The sequence below is a fragment of the Bactrocera dorsalis genome, chromosome 5, assembly GCF_023373825.1.
Source record: "Bactrocera dorsalis isolate Fly_Bdor chromosome 5, ASM2337382v1, whole genome shotgun sequence".
In the NCBI taxonomy this organism is placed as follows: Eukaryota; Metazoa; Arthropoda; class Insecta; order Diptera; family Tephritidae; genus Bactrocera; species Bactrocera dorsalis.
Genome location: NC_064307.1, coordinates 44,154,024 through 44,173,300, shown reverse-complemented (window position 1 = coordinate 44,173,300; position 19,277 = coordinate 44,154,024). Strand labels below are relative to the sequence as shown.

General features: G+C 35.1%; 1 protein-coding gene across 1 annotated transcript; it reads left to right on the top strand.

The window, feature by feature from the left end:
* Positions 1 to 16,544: 16,544 nt before the first annotated feature.
* On the top strand, positions 16,545 to 19,074 carry LOC115065869 (jerky protein homolog-like). Its single transcript, XM_049458724.1, has 3 exons — positions 16,545 to 17,947; positions 18,007 to 18,483; positions 18,540 to 19,074. The coding sequence occupies exons 1-3, from the start codon at positions 17,369 to 17,371 to the stop codon at positions 18,837 to 18,839; spliced, it is 1,356 nt and encodes a 451-aa protein (XP_049314681.1). The 5' UTR covers positions 16,545 to 17,368; the 3' UTR covers positions 18,840 to 19,074.
* The last annotated feature ends 203 nt before the right edge of the window (positions 19,075 to 19,277 follow it).

Here is a 19,277-nt window from a genome sequence, read left to right as displayed (position 1 = left end):
TTCTTATTGTTCTTCTTCTTCTACTACCACTTGATTCAGCTTTTCTTTGAATGAATGAAGACAGCAAAGTCGATTTCATTAAGTGCAAAGGGAATTGACCTGGCGCAGTTGGGTGCATTCTAAAAACTACAAAAGCAAAAATGATTAAATATGCAATGGAGGGATCGCTTATATTTTACGCATGTATGTGTGATTGAGGTGAGGAAAAACTTGTTAGCCTTGCCAGAAGGCCGCCACCACCTTTGCCGCTTAGCGCGCAACCAATACCAAGACAATGGACACCCATTTATTTGTCATCGCTGTCATGGTTGTTGTTATTATTGTAGTCGCGTACGCTTTTGCAATTTCTGTTGTCGTTATCGTCATAATTACATACACGTCACTTACAGCCATGCCAATTACTAGTACATTTTATGTGCATACATACGTGCCCTATAGGAAAATTGCCAGAAATAATAACGAAACCTTAAAAAAATTAGCATATCACACAAAAAAGTGCATAATGTGGTAAAAAAACTCAAAGCTCGACAATTTTTGACATTAGGATATTGCTAAGTGATAATATTAAAGATATTTCACGAATAGGGGCAAAAAATAAAATGGCAATTATATCTGGATTTTACAATTGTAAAATATGCTAAATACTGTTATAAATCTAGTGCCAAAATTTGAAGCGAAATCTTTTATGGTTTGAATAAAATTGGAGTCGTCACACTATAAAGCAATTAAGTTCTATAAAACACAAAAGTATGACCTAGTTTGGGAATAAAATCGTTTTTTCGTGTTTTATTTTCCTGAATTAAATACAGGGAAGGCCTTCAAGATCTAATTGAGTCTTAAAATTTGGTTAAACCTTTCAGTCCAAAAATTTGTTCTTAAGGTTTTGTTTTTATAAGCAATTGTCAAATGTTCTCATTGATGAGTTTAGATATTCTGGATAAAAAGTTTACATTTTAGGTAATTTACATCCCTGAAATTAACTTCGAGTTTCTTTTTCTAAAAGAAATGTCATAACGCTAAGTTTTATGCAAGAAAAAAGCAATTATATATAAAGTTCTCACTGAACTTTAAAACAAAAAATTCGAGTAGAGTAAATTTATTTCATTTCTTTGTTGCTACCTTTGTACTTTGAACTTGCCAATTTAACAATTCTCAAAACATTAAATCTTAAAATCAATATACAATTTCTTTCTTATTAAAAAAAAATCGTAATTTCCTACAGGGCACTTTATATAAAAATAGCACTTGCAGTGGTTGGTATGTAAGTGAATATTTGAGTGCACATTTGCTCACCTATGCTATCCGGCTAGTCGTCGCAAAGTCTGCGCAAATAAACGTACTGCGCTTAAGCACAGCACCAACAACAACAATGCTGTAATTACGAAAGCAAGTTGCTTTGCCTATATCTTTTGGTGAGCCTTCAAGCCGACGAACGTACAACGGTCATGGCCACTGCCCTACTCATCAGTCGTGTCGTCCACTCAACGAATGTATCAGCCACCCACCGACAAAAGGCGAACAAAACTGCGGCCTTGGCAAATGCATAGATATACATATAATATATTGTACATATAAATATATTGTTCATGAAAGTGTTTAATATGTATATTGTAGCATATTTCTGCTTTATAGTTTTAAATTAAGCGACGCATTTACTCGAATTTATTCACCTTTGCTTTTCATTGGTTTGCTGGGTCCTTTTTTAATGAGCCTACTTTCATCCAACTATGTGTACACATGTATATAAATATGTTATTTTCTCCATCACGTGCCAAGCTCTCAATCTTGTCGGTTTAAACTGTGTTCTACGGTCTTTTGGCCAATCATTATTACTAATTTCCCATTTATTTAATGCAGTTACCTATTAATTAGCTGCCCTATCGTTTGGTCTTACACATACACTTAAGTAGCTATCTCAATTTCTGTATGGAATCTGTAACTCGAGTGTCCTTGTTTGTTGCTGCAGCAAATTGTGTTGTACTTACTATATTTTATATTTTCATTAGCATAATTAAGTTGAAGTGTATGTATGTAGCGCCCGTTATACCTTTACTTGATCTTTTATCTCTGCATGTGTATGTTTGCTGGTAGTAATTTACTGATAGGAATGCAAAATTGCAATTACATTGTTAATTAATTTATTTTAAGACAACGTAACCATCGATATCAGTTGCCAATGAGCTAATTAGGAATATTCACTGTCGAGAATTGTAATATTTTGGTATGGAATTAGTTTAAGCATTGTAAATGTAATTTTAATATAATGATATTAAATTTAGTTAAATCGAAATTCTAATTATTTATGTAGAACTTCATATGCAAATATTCTTTCTACAACAGCCGTTCAAGAAGCTGCGATTAAGCATAGTTTATCAGCACTAACAATTACCGTAAGGTTATGCAAAATAAACAAATTATTTGAATAAAAAAAGAACTATTTAGTGTTTTCTTCACTGCTAACTAGTCACTCTAGAGTGTCTGTTATTTCCCTAGTTGACTTGTTTTCAACTGATGCCCCCTTAAGCTTCAGGTTTTGCTTTAAAAAATGATACAACGTAAACAAGCTTTCAGTTTTTAATTTAAACCGTGACAAAATAATGCTTACTTTCTATTTGGTTAAGCAAGTTAACAAATTTTTCCGCTCTTCAAAGCAATGTTTGAATCAATTGACAGCGCATTTACACAACTACCCTATTAATTCTGTGTTGCTCATACGTCATGGTGGACGCATTCAAAAAGCTGCTTAGTGAAAAAGACCAACCCCATATGACCTGCATGAAAAATGTAAAAAAATATTCCACTTAAGAAAAAATGGATACTGTAGTATATATGTTCGAGACTTTATATATGTTAATCTTTAGACCGATATCCTACCGTTTCCTTTCCAGCACACATTTGCTATTAACAAGTAAGGAAGGACAAAGTTCGGGTGCAACCGAAAATTGTCTACTATATGGTGTAAAACCAATCATATAGAGCAAAGTTAGCCGTATGTTAGGAAATCCTGATATTAGTTATATAGGGGCTAGGCCAAGTTTTCACTCAAATTTATCCATTTAAGCCCAAAGATACACAGCTATGAGTAAAACACGTTCTGTTATTTCCATTGGTATAACACACCCGGAAGTTAATATATCTTTATATTAGTATAAATCTTTATATTAAGCATATGGAGGCCTAGGGAAGTTTTAATCCGATTCAACTCATTTTTGACATACAGAGAAGAGAAGAATTATCCCTTAATTTGAATTATATATATCACACATTGGCATTAGGTAACTGTTTTACTAATGTTTGTATCATGAAACAGTAATTTTCATAGAATACAATATCTTTCTCTACCAATTATTATGACTTACTTCAGGTATTATAGTATTTTTTTAGAACTATTGCAGTTTACTTCTTTATTTTTTTTTATTTCAGGTAAGAATGATCTGATTAAAGCTGATATATGTCCTAGAAGATGCGAATTCAAAACAATTAAATTTAATGTAGTATTTTACATTGGAAAAGTTTAATTGTGTCTATTTGAAAGACATACCTATGTAAGTCAAAGAACATATTTAAATATCTTAAATATTTTCTGAAAATATTAACCATCTTTTCATGTCATGAATAAGTATAAACAGCGTTTTAATTTCACGCTCTACCACAATAAAAACTTTCAGGAAAAAAATGTTGCCAATCGCTTGCTGAATACAACAATTTTTAGATTCATAAGGTTTTAATAAGAATCGTTAGCAACGTCGTTAGTTGCTGTAAAAAAATCAAAAAACATTTACCAAGTTCTTTCAAGTACAACAGAAAGGTAAAATTCTTGTAATATCCGTAATCCTGTACGTTTGTCTTCCTGCTAAGTCGACACCTCTGAAATTGTATGTTTGGATATCCCTCAGACCACTCCCTGATTTTCAAATATTGTGAAAATTGCCTGTAAATTTGGGAAATCTTCATGACTTCATCCACACACACATTCATACATCCGACCATCATAACGGTGACTTTTCTGTGTCAGTCAATAAAGCATACGCAGGCTTTGTCATTTGCTATAACAAGTGTCATAAACTTGTCACAGTTTCACTCTTTATAAATAACATGTTAACAAACATCGACTTATACACTTTATTGGATAAGTCACAGCCCACAATCACACCTGCGTTTTAATAAAGTCTGTCATTTACATGTGGATTTCAGCGATAACAACTAAATGCTGTCATAAATAGTTAACTATTAATTTTCCTGCTTATATACATGCAACAACTACAGTGTTGTGTTTTGGTCTCTAAGAAGGTGTGTACAATGACAATGACAAGCGACTACAATTAGACAATTAGCACGCTGACAGACATGCTACACAACGAAATAAAAAAAAGGAACAACAAAGAAAAAATCAACAAAGAATGAGCTGAAAATGCAAATTATTTGAAAGCAACATATATCGACGTAAATATGTATATAAATATATATAGAGGCACGTAAATCCCAAAGCTATGTAAATCATATTTCTGAAAATAATTGTATATTTCCGAGCTGAACGCACTTCGACTTGTCCCTATGATAAACTTGGCGCTAGTAAAGACGCTGTTGCCCCAATATATGTAGTGACCATTTATAAAACAGCCATTATGACAGTTAACTGAAGGTATCTAATGTACTGAATAAAAGTGGCTTGTTGTTGTTAATATATATTTTGTCGTTGAAATCACTATTATTATTATTATTGCTTCGAAAATGGCTTTAAAAACTGCTAATGAAATTGAGTGCTACTATTGATGTTTTTGTGTTATAAATATGTACATATATTTGTATACAAGGTCTGTCGCAACAGAAACAGAACTTCTTAAATATAACTGTGTCTTGTGGCGCCACCTATTGGTGGGTATATGAAATAAAAAGCTTGATCTCTTCTTGACATTTTAAGACAATTGGATAACTACAATCGATGTTATCGATCAAAAGTGACAGCAGCTTTTGGTCATCGGTCGTAAAATGCATTTTGAACAAAGAGCAAATATTAAATTTTGTTTTATACTTGGGAAAACGTTTACTGAAACATTTTAAATGATGAAAAAAGTTTATGGTGATCAGTGCCTATCCCGTAGTAATGTGCATGAGTGGTTTAAGCGATTCCAAGAAGGTCGTGAGGACCTCTGTGACGATCAGAAGTCGGTCGTCTTCAGAAGTTACAAATAAAGACAATGCTGATTTGTTTTTACGATTCCGAGGGTATGGTACACCGAGAGTTCGTCCCACCTGGCCAAACGATTAATGCTGTCTTTTACCTTGGTGTGATGAAGCGTCTTTTGTCACGCATTCGTTTTGCTAGACCACAATACCGTGGGGCAGGGTCCTGGCGCCTAATGCACGATAATGCGCCGTGTCATCGATCGACGCTTGTCACTGATTTTTTGACAAAAAACTCCATATTAACCATTAATCACTCACCCTACTCACCTGATCTTGCACCCTGTGATTTTTACCTATTTGAAAAACTTCATTTGCCCATGAAAGGACACTGGATTCAGGACATTTCAGCTATCCAAAAGGCGACGACCGATATTCTCAAGAGCATTCCGAAAAATTACCTTAAACACTCATTTGAAATGCTAATTGACCGGGCTAAACACTGTATCGAAGCACAAGGAAACTATTTTGAATAAGAAAATATAACTTTTGAAAACAATTAATTTTTTGTGGTTTTTTTAACAGTCCTGTTTGTTTTGCGACAGACCTTGTAAACAGATATAGAAAATATCAATTTCGCTTGCCTATGCATATTTATGGTTATGGCTACACTGGACTCAGCCACAAGCCACAATTCTGTTTTTTTATTGTTGTTTACTGTCGCGAATTAGATGCTTAACCGCCAAACAACTGCAATGAACTACACCACTCACACGTTTTCACCACCCATTTCAGCCAACGCCGGCGGTCTGCCGCTCTCTTCGCCTCTCCTCACACGAAAGTCTAGTGTATAGACTTTAGACCGAGACAGTGTTTTGCACTCACCAAAGATTGATAGTATTCATAACTTAGTTTTACAAGGTTTTTGTTGTTGTGATCTTTTCTTTATTTTATTTTTTGTTACTAATACACCGTTCGCTTTCAGTCGGCCGGTTGCTTTTGTAGTCGCGTCGATCAATCAGTGATCAGCTTTCGCACTTGTTCTAGTGCTATCGATCATTTGGCGGTAGACCTGTAGACAAAATCTATTGCTATTACTGCAACTAATTGACAGTCATTAGCAATGTTGCCAACAACAATGTATGTAATTTGTAAATTGTTGAAAAGGTAAAAAACGTACACTTCCCACAAACAAATATACAAACTTGCTTATATGTATATGTTTGAGATAGCATTGTAGTACACATGTCTTTAGTGTTAAACTAAGTCTTTATCTTATGAGTAATTATAGTTAACCCTCTCATGAGGGATGAAAATGTTTACAACATTTCTTAGGACAGATATATAAGACTAACATAACCTCAAGTATGAAGTCATAAAAATTTCAAAATCTTTAGTATCCTGGTTCGTTAGATACAGGATGTTTCCTATAGCCACCTGCACTTTTAGAAAATTATTGTAAACAAACTAAATAATTTTCCAATGACTTAATTTTATTTTTAATAACTGTCTTATCTTTATTTATTTATGTTGTTTCCTTGGTTTTACAATAAAACAGATATTTTAATCTTTTTAAATACTTTTTGCGTAAACGCCTTTTTTCGCGATCTTGACAATTTCACTCTACGAAAAACGCCTACTGAATGAACCCTTGAGCTTACAATAGAGCAATTCACTGTAAGCTTACACAATACACCAGACTACATAATGTAAAAAACCGCGCGTCAAAAAATTTAAATAACGGGACTTAGAAGCATATACATAGTCTATGCCTTAAAGTGTGCGGAAAAGTTTTGTACGAAATTATTTATACATACATATATATAGGTATGTATTCACATGTAAGTATAAATGAATAAACAACGCATGCCTTTCTAATTACTACTTGCAACATAGTTTAATGAATTTGTTGAAAGTTTTAGCTGTTAAATTATAGTTTTAATCAATTTTTGGAGATATATACAAACAAACAATATATAAATATCTGTCTTTATTCAGAAAAATAATATTTAAAAACATAAATCAAAGTTTTATTTACAAGTGGGAAATATAATTAGAGCATTTCTGCGTATTCACCGCCAATTGCTGGCAAATTAATGGCTTGAGATACCGTGGAAATTTCTAGATTTTGTAGTTTTAAAGAGCCAAAATTTTAGTTACTTAGTATTAACAAAGACACAGCTGTTGGTTAATTTTTCTCTCTAAATAAACAAGATTTTTGATTTTATTTTTTAGCTGTTAAGCTACTTCACATAAATAAGTAGAAAAAATTATATGATTTCTAATTTTAACAAGAAAACACGTTAACTTCGTCGGCATAGTAGCTATAATAGCCTCCAAAAATTAGAAAGTTTCCATATAAGAGCTTGTTTTAATCGTTCAATTTGTATGACTCAAGGGTCCGACATCGGCGGTTTCAAGAAATGCGCATATAGTTGTGGTGTCATAAAAAGCTCAACTTCTTCTTGGCTCTTTATGTCAACTCTACTTAGGTCTAAACTTCCACTGAATTTTTCTTTATTTCAATTTGTTGCTTAATTTGATGCTTGTTGTTCTAATTTGAGTTCGCGCATGCACTTATACATGTGTTTATGTTTACTTACATACATACACATATCTCCAGTGGAGTACCGCAAGGCTCGGTTTTAGGCCCGCTGCTATGGAACCTGATGTACGACGGGGTGTTAAGAATACCGCAACCAAAAAATGTGAAAACAATCGCATATGCGGATGACCTCATAGTGGTAGCTGTAGCCAAACATCTGGATGACCTCCGGGTCAAATGCAATGATAGCATAAATGGCTTGCGCCGATGGTTTGCTACCATGAGTCTAGAGCTGGCTGAGCAGAAAACAGAAGTCTTGCTCATAAGCTCTAGGAAAATTGAAGAGAACATATCGTTAACCATAGGAGAATGTGAGATTACTTCACAGCCGCAGCTGAAGTATCTTGGGGTAATAGTGGACTCCAGGCTCAAGTTCAAGGAACACTTGGAGAATGCGACACGTAAAGCGAATAAAATATATAATGCGTTATCTAGAATGATGGCTAATAAAGGCTGTGTGCGTTCCAGCCGACGATGTTTAATAGCTAAGGCAATAAGTTCAGTGATCCTGTATGCGGCTCCAATATGGACACAGGCGCTAGAAACAAAATCATATGGTATACAAATTAACACAGTGCATAGGCTTTCAGCAATACGAGTCATAAGTGCTTTTCGAACTATTTCAAGTGACGCCGCCGAGGTATTAGCCAGTATGGCACCGATTGACATCCAGGGAGACGAATTCGCGCGAATATATAATTTATCAGACACGTCTACCACAGCAAAAAGAGAAGAGAGAAATAAAAGCATTGCAATGTGGCAACAACGGTGGCAAACTTCATGCAAAGGACGGTGGACCTACCGACTGATTTCGGACATACACTCGTGGATAGGTAGACAACATGGGGATCTGGATTTCCATCTTACCCAAATACTCAGTGGGCATGGTTGCTTCAGAAGCTACCTTTTCAAATATAGTCATGACTTTAGTCCATACTGTCCGACGTGTTCAGAGTGTAGAGAAGACTCTGAACACGTGTTCTTTTATTGCCCTCGGTTTTCAAGCATAAGGGAAAAGCTGAAAACCACCCTTGGAGGTAGTATCACGGTGGAAAATTTGACATCACTTATGTGCGAGTCCTCTGTAAAGTGGAAAGCTGTCAGTGAAGCGGCAAATCAAATTATGACAAAATTGAGACAATTAGAACAGATTAGGCGTCAGTCAGTCCGTGCAATAGAGGAGACTTAAACGTCTTCTTCTCTCCCATTAAAGTCCCGCACGCCGGCTTTCGATGCTTCCTCCTACTTTAAAAAATAACAAAATAAAAAAACATCTGCATGCATGCCAGAAGAATTTGTTTTATCAGCAGAAAATGTGTAGGCAATCTTCTCTTATTTCAAGAAATAGTTCACGTTTCGAAATCTTTCTTGAAGTGGATAATGTTTTATTATTTATTGGGTGCATGTATGTTAATATGTGACTATATACAGGGTGGCGTAAAAGTAATCCTCCTATCAGAAGATGCTATAAATTTTGCAATTGACCTCTAATGTCAGTTCTGTTTTGACATTTGTGTAGTAAACACATGCGAAATATACGTAAATAAACAATTGTACGCTACACTGCGTGCCACAACCGATACGCTGAAGGATGCATTTCCCGAGCGTCTAATCTCCCGTTTTGGCGATTTGAACTGGCCAGCAAGATCGCTTGATTTGACCGCTGCAGACTTCTTTTTGTGGGGCTTTTTGAAGTGGAGGATTTATGTCAACAAACCTCAGACTCTGTCAGCTCTTAAGGACAATATCCGTCACGAATGTGAGGACCTATTGCCGGAAGTTCTGGCCAAAGTAATGGAAAATGCCATAAAAAGGGCTCAAATGACAATCAACTGTGGCGGCGGAAATTTACATGATATCATATTCTCGACTTGATGAAAAAAAATTAAAAGCCCAAATAAAAATAATCCACAAGCCGAATCAAAGTTTTTCACTTTTTAAAAAAGTTGTTTATTTTATTTTCTTAAGATATCCTGTACCCAATTCTAGAAATTTTAGATACTTTAATTACAAAGAAGCTTATTATTCCGAACGAAATCATACATTCAAACTCATGTTTCAAGTAATAAGAGCAATTGTGATTATTTAAATACAATACTGTCACTTTTAATCACCACCAAATATTTGATCAAGTCTTAGCCCCGTACTGATAACAATAATTAAGTGATAACTTTACTTGAGACAAACAATAACGACACCGAAAATTCCCAAATAACTCAATGCCCCAAATTGTGAATTCATTCATTGTAATGCTTTAAAGCGCCGGATGCGTGTGTTCAAACGCCCCAATGCAATTTCTGATAAGAGAATTTCGAAGCGTTGAACGCTAAATGCTAGCACCATAGAGCTAACATGGGTGCACATGTACATATGTGTTATGTTCCAAACTTGCCTCGGCGTATTTGACCTAAAGCTAATGTGAGAGGCGGTTATCACAATTAATTGATATGGAGAAGATCAAGTGGCACTGGCGCAACTTTGCAACACTTTCACACATTATTGTGTGCTCTCGTTCTATAAAATGAATGCTTAATAGCTTAATTAACTGAAGCGAAATTTAATTTAAATAACACTGATTTCACTCTGTGTATAAAATGTGCATTAATTGAAAATCAAAGAAATTATCTGACACGAGGAAAAGGCTGCGACCTGAGCACACATGTGTGGTGTAGCGCTTGGGGTCACTGCTTTGCGCTCGACGCTTAGCAAGCTGATGCTTTTAGTTCGTAACTTTGTTAGCCATGCGTTCAAAATTAATGTCTGACATTAGCGATAAGTATAGCTCTAATATTTTGGAGGCACAAATGCGTACACATATAAATAAAATTAGGTATATGGGTGCTTGTTGTTGTCTTTTAAGTATGTGTGTATGGGGCAGCTAATGGCATCTAAAAGCTATAAAATATTTGCTTATACATTCAAATTTCTGCACTTACTGACATGTACACGCACATACATATGTGTATGTGTAATGAGAGGTAAAACAATAACAATTGAAGGGCTCTGAAGGTATTTCATTGAAATAAATAATTAAATAAAATTTGCACATACCTGTGGGAAGGCTGCACCGATTTTAGCTAGCGTTGCAATTAAACTAAAATAACCAATTGAATCCAATCAATATCCATAAGATAACTCACACATTAACCGCTTTATTGGGCTTAAAACTGTACTATATCCAAAATACAACGCTAACTTTATTTTTATTAGATACCTATCTTCATATTGGTCGAAATTTCCGTATAAACCCAACCGGAAGTTTGAAATTCGTTCGTTTAGTATATGGGGCTGGAGTTTCTGTTGACCCGTGTTTTTTAATTTTTTCCATCACGGCATAATATTACCAGAAAAGTTACTCTCTGAATTGTATTAAATTACCGCCCAGATCACCGATATATACGGTAAAACATCAACCGAAAATTCAAAATCATTGTATTAAATATGTTAAGTGCGCGTTATATGAAGTAACGAACCAATTTTATTCATTTTTAACACCAGACCACATTATTACTACGAAAACATGCCGACTTATTTTCATTAAGTTATTTTACAAATACATTAATATTATCAGTATAAAGTTAGCAATAGACGCTAAGTCATACGGGCACTTTAAATATCGAAATCAAGTTGTTGTATGGAAAAGTTTTTAATTTGAAAGACATCAATGGATCTTTCGATCTTTTGTTATTAACTGTACAATCAAGACCTGGTATAATAAGAGGTGATCCATTTCGAGGCTTAATTAACTGACTTTTTAAATAAAAAACACAGAAACTTCAAATATAATGGGGAATGTTTTTTTCATTCAAAAGAACATTATTTAGCATTTACATTTATAAGATTATTTTTCTCAAATGTTGCATCAGTTGATTCCAATTTTCGATAACTCATCCGAGCATTTAGATTGGTAATGGGGATGTTTTTCTCCAAGGCCGAACTAAAGCAGGGTTGTTCGCAAAACCTTTAGACTTTACATATCTCCGTAAGAAAAAGTGTAACGTTGTAATATCACACGATCTTGGTGGCAAATCGAACAGCCTCGAGAGAAAGTATCTGCTCACCGAAGTGTTCTCTTATGAAATCCATTGATTGATGCGATATGTGCATAGTGCCGCCGTCTTGTTGAAACCAAATATCGCCGAGATCACTTTCAGCCATGGAGCAGTCGGTTGTCATGGCGCGATTATGGTCGTAATTGGTGGTTTTGAAGAAATATCACACTAAACCTTGTTTTTTTCTGGCAGCTTTTAATCTCTTTAGGTTGCTTTTCGTTCCAAATACGACAAATTTTCCTTGCTTACATACCCATTAAGCCAGAAGTGAAATGAAATGGCTCGAAAACGTCGGATCTTCTTGGAACTTTGCAAGAGCCCAAGCGATGTGGCTTGAAAAGGTCGACCGGCTTCAGTTTTTGCACAAGCTGAGTTTTGTACGCTTTAAATTTAAGATCTCGACGAAAAATGCGCCAACTCGTTCTATACGTCAGCGCCGAATCGACTCTCCAGGGTCTTCGCGTAGGCTCTCAACTGCGGCTGCTATATTTTCTTCATTCCGCACTGGTCGAATATTATCAAACAATGAATGCTGGGTCTCAAGATATGTGATGGTGTTGTGAATAGTACGCTCGTAGGCGGATTATGTTGAGCATAAGTTGAGCGAAGGTCCCGAAATACATTTTTACAAAATGTGAATTTTTGTAATAAAGTTGAAGGATGTATAAACGTTGCTCAGGTATAAGTGTTTCCATGATGAAAAGCCAAAAACACGACTCACGCACGATCTGCCAAATAAAAAATGCACCTGTGAAGAGTATTATGGCTGCGGTGCAACCTCAGTTAACTTTTTTCTTGCTTTTAACTGAAGTGCTTGCAAACTGTTTGAACTTAAAGACAGTACTAGTACTTTATGCATGACTACTACTCCAAAAAAAAAAGAACAAATCGGTACAGACATGCGACAGTATTCGATGAAACCGCATCTCTGTACAGCGGCGACTGCAAAGAGAATTCATTAACTTCAGACTTCACTGGGAAAAACAAACCATATGGAAGTGGAATATATGTCATACATATGTATGTATGAAAGGGCACACATAAATCCATTCACATATAGTTGCCGCTTAGGCGCATTAGTTACTTAACCCCGCCTAGAAAAACGGTGCTAATTAGATGCATGCAACGCTACTTATGTCTACTGCACGTCAGCATAACGGCTGCGCTTATGTAAAAGGTGGTCGCTGGTGCAGTAAGTGTGGCAAGTGCTTTTGACACTGTTCCAAGCAACAACAAGTGCACACATAGCGCGAATTTGACACTTTTGTCTGAAGTAAAGCATAATGTCAACTGTTAGCTGGCGTTCTGTGAGCTCAACGGCGTCACACTGCCAACAACAACAATTTATTGAACTTTCGTTTGGATTTTCGATTGCCTCAATGTGGCACTTTACCATATGCGCTGCGTCAATTTGCATTTTATTACCTAACGACCGTGACACTTCGGCGGCAAGCACTGGTGGAAATTCGATTTCGCAATGCCGCGCTGCAACTTTGCAACATGGCCTGTGCTCCCAATATGTCAGCGCGATATTTGCGTCAGTCTGGGCGCACGTTGACAGTATTTCGTTGAGTCAGTGTTGCGTTAATTTGTCAAATCGATTTGACAGCCCAATTGCCCAATCGATTTTGATCATGACAGTCAGCTTTGCATATCATTTGCTGTCGTTGAACTGCTTATTTTATGATATAAGCAATTAGGCGCTCTCATATTTTTTTCGCTTACTAAGGAGTTGTTATTTATTTAAGGTTTTGTAAATTTATTGACATAACATAAATTATGTGAAAATCGATAACGATTTTACGGATCAACGTACATTTTGAACTAATAATAACGAATTTGTTTCGAATAAATCGATTTTGTATATATTAATTTTATCATAGTGGGTTGCAAAGGAACGAAAAGATCCACTTCGGTTGCCATTTAAAAAAAATCTACGTTTAAAAGGGCATTCTGTTAAAGGACCGTGAAATAGTCAGATATTAATAGAGACAACCTCGACAAAATCGCATTCACTGTCTATATCTTCCATTATTTCTGATAAAAGGAAAATAACCGCTGTTAGTAGCTGCTTGAGGGCATAGTAACATTGTAGGGATCGCAGGAACCTACCATTATTATTTCACTCTAAAGAAATGGAAAAAGTGGATTCGGCAGAAAGCAAAGCTTCCGTGGAGGATGATGAGACGCTGGAACATTATCTATGCCAAACTTTCTCCCAGATGAGGAAGACCGTATGCCACTACTCCCAGTACTTTAACTTAGGAGAAGTTGGGCAGCTAAGGTGGAGAAGAATATGGTGTTTTACCAAATCCAAAAAGGCGCTAGCTAAATTGGTTACCACATGAGAGCAAAACAGGCCTAACGATGACCTAATTGTTGCCAACTGCGGCCCGGTGCTCATGTACCTCCATCTAATAAGAGATTATTGCTAAGCTAAAAGAAAGATGGATTTTCCCTTTTTAGGGCTTCTTTCAATTTGTGTGGAACAAAATAATTTGAAATCTCACATGGCTAGAACCGCCAAAACAAATTTTACCCAAACCACGTTCAGGCGCTCTTAAACATCATTCGCATAACCGATTTTTTTTACAACTAAAATTGTATATTTTATTTCAAAAATTAGATAATACTCGCAATTGAAAGAAAGGTGTTATAGAAATTACTGTCATTAAAAAAAAATATTTAATATTAAAAAGTAAAGTGCGAACCTCCTTTTGACACTCAGTGTACTTGCATCAACTTGCATATTAACATAGTTTTGCTAAATAGACACTTTTTGTTATTCACATTTCAACGTATGTGTGTAGTTTTTGTTTTTGTTGTATTTCCGCTCTACAATATTTTCCTAATTTTGCATATTTCTGTCCACTGGGTGCATAAACACGGTAAACAAGCACACCAGTTGACAAATTTATGCACAATATTGTTGCAATTCGATTGTGCCTACATATGTATTTACAATTTTCACTGTAGATATAAACAGACACATACAAATATGTATTTGTTCATAATATAATATTTTGTTTCAATGACAAATTTGTAACATTGCAATGTTTTGCGCTCACCAATTCCGCTTGTAATTGCATTTATTCAACAATATTTGCTGATCACTGCAATAACCACATACATGTATACTTGTGGTATTCTATTTGCCATTTGAGTGCTTAAATTGCATTTATTTAGTTGTCATTTTATACACATATTATACATGCAGAGTTTACAGTCAATAAATATCACAGTTTGGTTGCAATGTAAACCTATGTACATACTTACATAAATATATATAATATCTTACCTCAAGATGGCATTCTGAAGTTAGTCCATTTGAAATGTTTGTGGCAAAATATAAAGAAGCAATAAAATATAAAATTCGATTATATTTACCAATTTCGTATTATTTAAATACGAAGAGGATTTCAAGTATTTTCAAAACCAGTGAAGACGAACATCATTCTCATGTACAGGATGTATCTTCAATTGGCAAAAGGCAATGGTGCTCAAAAACTGTAAGAGCTTTTCGATATTCTTAAACATTACTTAATGCTTAAATAAGCACCAATTTTTTTTTTTCTACGGAGTTGAACTAGAAATATGCTAGTGATGAGTGAGAGATGTTAAGATATACATATATATGTATCCTAATGCAATCTACTTGGACTGACAGTAAAAACTACTTGTTTCACTTATTTTTACAACATTTATTACCTCCTTTAATCTCCTTTCATGACAACATTAAACCTAATTGAGCTTCGTAGAAGCAAAAAATAGAGGTATTCGGTCAAATATAAATCTTGTTGGTCGTTTATCAAATACCGTTGCGATGGAGTTTACGGCTTCCTGATTTGTTAAGATTCCTGGAAAATTACGTAAGAAAATAGCTAGATCAATAAAAGCTCTTTCGTGAACAATAGTAGATAATAGGGGTGGGTAAAACTTCAAAATTCTGGGATGACGTTCAATAAGTTTTGATTTTTCGATTTCGGATCTTTTTTGGTGCATATGTATATCAGTCTAGCGAAAGACTGTTTGACAGTTTCGGCGCCATATTCATGAAACCACTCTCGTCACCAATAATAACGCGTTTGATGAATCTAGTGTCATCAGCTACGTTTTCGAGCATCTCTATTGAAACTTCTAATTAATGTAGTTATTGCAAACGATTATAATCTTGTAGTTTGGTTTAGTAATAAGCGGTGTTGAGCCAACAATACGATTTTCAGGCCCTGAACCACTCCCTTAAGGCGAGTTTTCGGTGACTTCACGGCCTTCACTGAATGCTTTGTTCCACTCAAACACTTGTGTTCATGATATAGTAGACCCCCAAACGCATTTTGCAACATTTTCAACGATTGATACATATGAATGTATTATGTTAGAAGACGGCCTCCGTGTCAGCTAGCCGGTACCAAAGTGAACATTTCAAGCACTGCCAAGAATAACACTTTATAAAGTAGGCAATAAATCTATACAAGGAAAAATAAAAATTATGAAAAACAATCTGTAATGTTTGTATGGATGTGAATAAGGAAAAAATAAATTTCAGGAATTTGTTTGCGGCTAAAAAACTCATAAATGTATGAAAAAAGTATTATTTTTGGCAAATAACCAAAATACATAATAAATCTGTATGTACAATAGGCCTTTTAAACAGTCAACACAAAAATAGCAAAAATACAAAGAAAAGCGAAAGCAACATTGATGTTGCATGAACACCAATACTTACATATGCTAACACTCATGTGACGCGGTATGTTTTTCTTATTATTGTATTTATATATTTGTCCATTGCCAACCGTACTTATATTTGTTAATGCCAAATAAACACAAACAGACATTGCTACCCAAGAAAATGCCAAGTTGGCTTGCTAGGAAAGAAGATGACAAAAAACTGATTTATAAATGTATCGAAGCAGCGACCAGGCTGAGCAAATCTAAGCAAAAGATGCGCTCGCGCGAAAAGTAACAAAAAGTCAACACACATACGCTTATACAGAGTGAGTCAGCGCTATGCGGCAAGCTTTCATAACACTTAAGATATACAGCAGACTCGCGGTAACAAAAACACCGCCTTGTGTGAACACCGGCTAACATGGACATAATTTTTTTTACACTGACTACTCGGTAGCGTGAACACGGTGAGAAAGCCCTATAACGTGAACAAATTTAAAATGTATTTAAAACGTTATTTTCTTTTCTACATGCATACATATGTATGTTAATTATGGGAATCGTTTTATAAAACGGGGAATACCCGTAAATTATTGCTTCTGAGTATACTGAGATGGATCGATGTGGATTGGCATTAAAATTAGTGCGCGTTGCTGACTTTGCATGATCTAATCTAAAGTTATTAGTGAAAAATGTCGCAAAAACGACCAAAATACTTGTCTTTAAAGGAAAAAGTTGATGTAATAGAAAAATTAAAAGGAGGATCAAGCGTAACCAGCTTAGCAAACCAGTACAGTGTTGCAAAATCAACAATTTGCGCTATCAACAAAAAAAAGAGAACATTTTAAAATGTGTTAACAGTACATTTTCTGGGCCTGGAAAGCGGAAGACTTTGAAGTGTTCGGAACTTCCTAAAATGGAAAAAGCGCTTTACCGTTGGTTCCTTAAACAGCGACAAAAAAATTACCCTGTCAATGGATTGATAGTTAAAGAAAAAGCTAAATTTTTTCATTCAAAAATTAAAGAAACTCAAAGCGATTTTAATGCGAGTGATGGATGGTTGCAACGCTTTAAGAAGCGCTATGGTGTGCGTTTTATTAAAATAAGTGGAGAAAAGTTATCTTCTAGACCTGAACTTGTGGACCCTTTCAAAAACAAGCTGCAAGCCAAAATTAAAGAGCTAGGGCTGTCGCACGATCAAATATATAATGCAGATGAATCGGGACTATTTTGGAAGCTGCTACCTGACAGAACATACGTATCCTCACAAGAAAAAAATGCTCCAGGAAGAAAAACGGAAAAACAGCGTGTCACTTTTCTGGCTTGTACAAACGCAACAGGGGTGCATAAAGTTAAACTTCTTGTTATTGGAAAGGCAAAAAATCCTCGCTCTTTTAAAAATTTTGATTCTCCTGTTGACTACAATTGCTCCAAGTCGTCATGGATGACGGCTGCCATTTTTAAAGATTGGTTTCACCATTCGTTTGTACCACAGGTTAAAAAATCAGTTTTAGTGATTTCAAACTTTTACATGTGTATTTCTTATTATTGTAGGTCAGAAAATTTTTAAAAGATCAAGGATTGCCCAATAAAGCTCTGCTGTTGATAGACAATGCTCCATCTCATCCTCCCGAAAATGAATTGAGATCAGATGACGAGTTAATAACTGCAATGTTTATGCCACCTAATGTCACTCCACTCATACAGCCAATGGATCAAAATGCCATACGACTTACAAAATTTTTCTACAGAAACAGTCTTTTGGCATCAATTGTAGCCACAGGGACTGATGTTATTGAAGCCCTAAAGAAATTGACGTTAAGAGACGCTATTGGCTATTTAGATTTAGCTTGGCAACGTCTTGAAAAGGAAACAATAGCAAAATGCTGGACGAACATTTTAAGCTCTATAGAAGATGAAAAAGACTGTGATGAGGATATTCCATTAGCTACTTTGAGAGAAAGGATTTGTTTACCAATTAACTGCCAACAAGAACGCGCAATAGAACTGCTTCATTCAATTAATCCAGAGGTTTGAACATTTTCTTCCATCCAATAAGTCATTTGATTTAAATTGTGTATTTGCAGGTTAGTTTTTCAATTGCTGATATCAATGAATGGACTGAAGATTTTCCTAACTCAACCGAAACGAACGAGGTTTTAACTAGTGATGAAAGTGAAAGCGAGGATAGTAATCTGGAAAGACCACATACAAGAATAGAGCCTAGTGAAGCAATCAATATTTTTAATAAAGCTTTGGAATGGGCGGAAGATGAAAATATAAGTCCAACAGATATCAGCGTACTTAAACGTCTCCGCGAAAAAGCCGTGTTCAGCAATTTGCAAAATAAGAAAATCCAAAAAAAGATAACCCATTTTTTCCAATAATTTCAATAGGTATTTTTTTTCTTAACAAAACCTAAACATATAAATTACATGTTTGTACAATCTGAAATAAAATAAAAATAAATGAATTTGAGTTAAAACACATGTTTAATTTATTTGAAAAATTTTAAAAATAATACCTTCGAAAACGTGAACAACCTCGCAAACGTAAACACGCTCGGTTTTTAATAGTTCACGTTACCGCGAGTCTACTGTATGTATGTACATTAGGGTGATTCAAAATTTTTTTTTTTTTTTTTTTTTTAATTGGCACTCGCAAAAATAGGTTCCTAGACACCTCTAAGAAAGCCTCTCCAAATATGAGTTTTTAATTGTAACGGGAAGGTCCTCCGCCTAACGGTTTTCTATTTTTTCTTATTATCAGATAGAAAAATTTATATCTCGCTTCCAACTACTTGAAAAAATATCTTGTTAATTAGG

What these genes read in the sequence shown, in the direction of transcription:
- LOC115065869 (XM_049458724.1), top strand. Translation starts at nt 17,369, where the DNA reads ATGGAAAAAGCGCTTTACCGTTGGTTCCTTAAACAGCGACAAAAAAAT. An exon ending in ACCATTCGTTTGTACCACAG is followed by an intron (nt 17,948 to 18,006) that starts GTTAAAAAATCA and finishes TTATTATTGTAG; the next exon opens with GTCAGAAAATTTTTAAAAGA. An exon ending in TTCATTCAATTAATCCAGAG is followed by an intron (nt 18,484 to 18,539) that starts GTTTGAACATTT and finishes GTGTATTTGCAG; the next exon opens with GTTAGTTTTTCAATTGCTGA.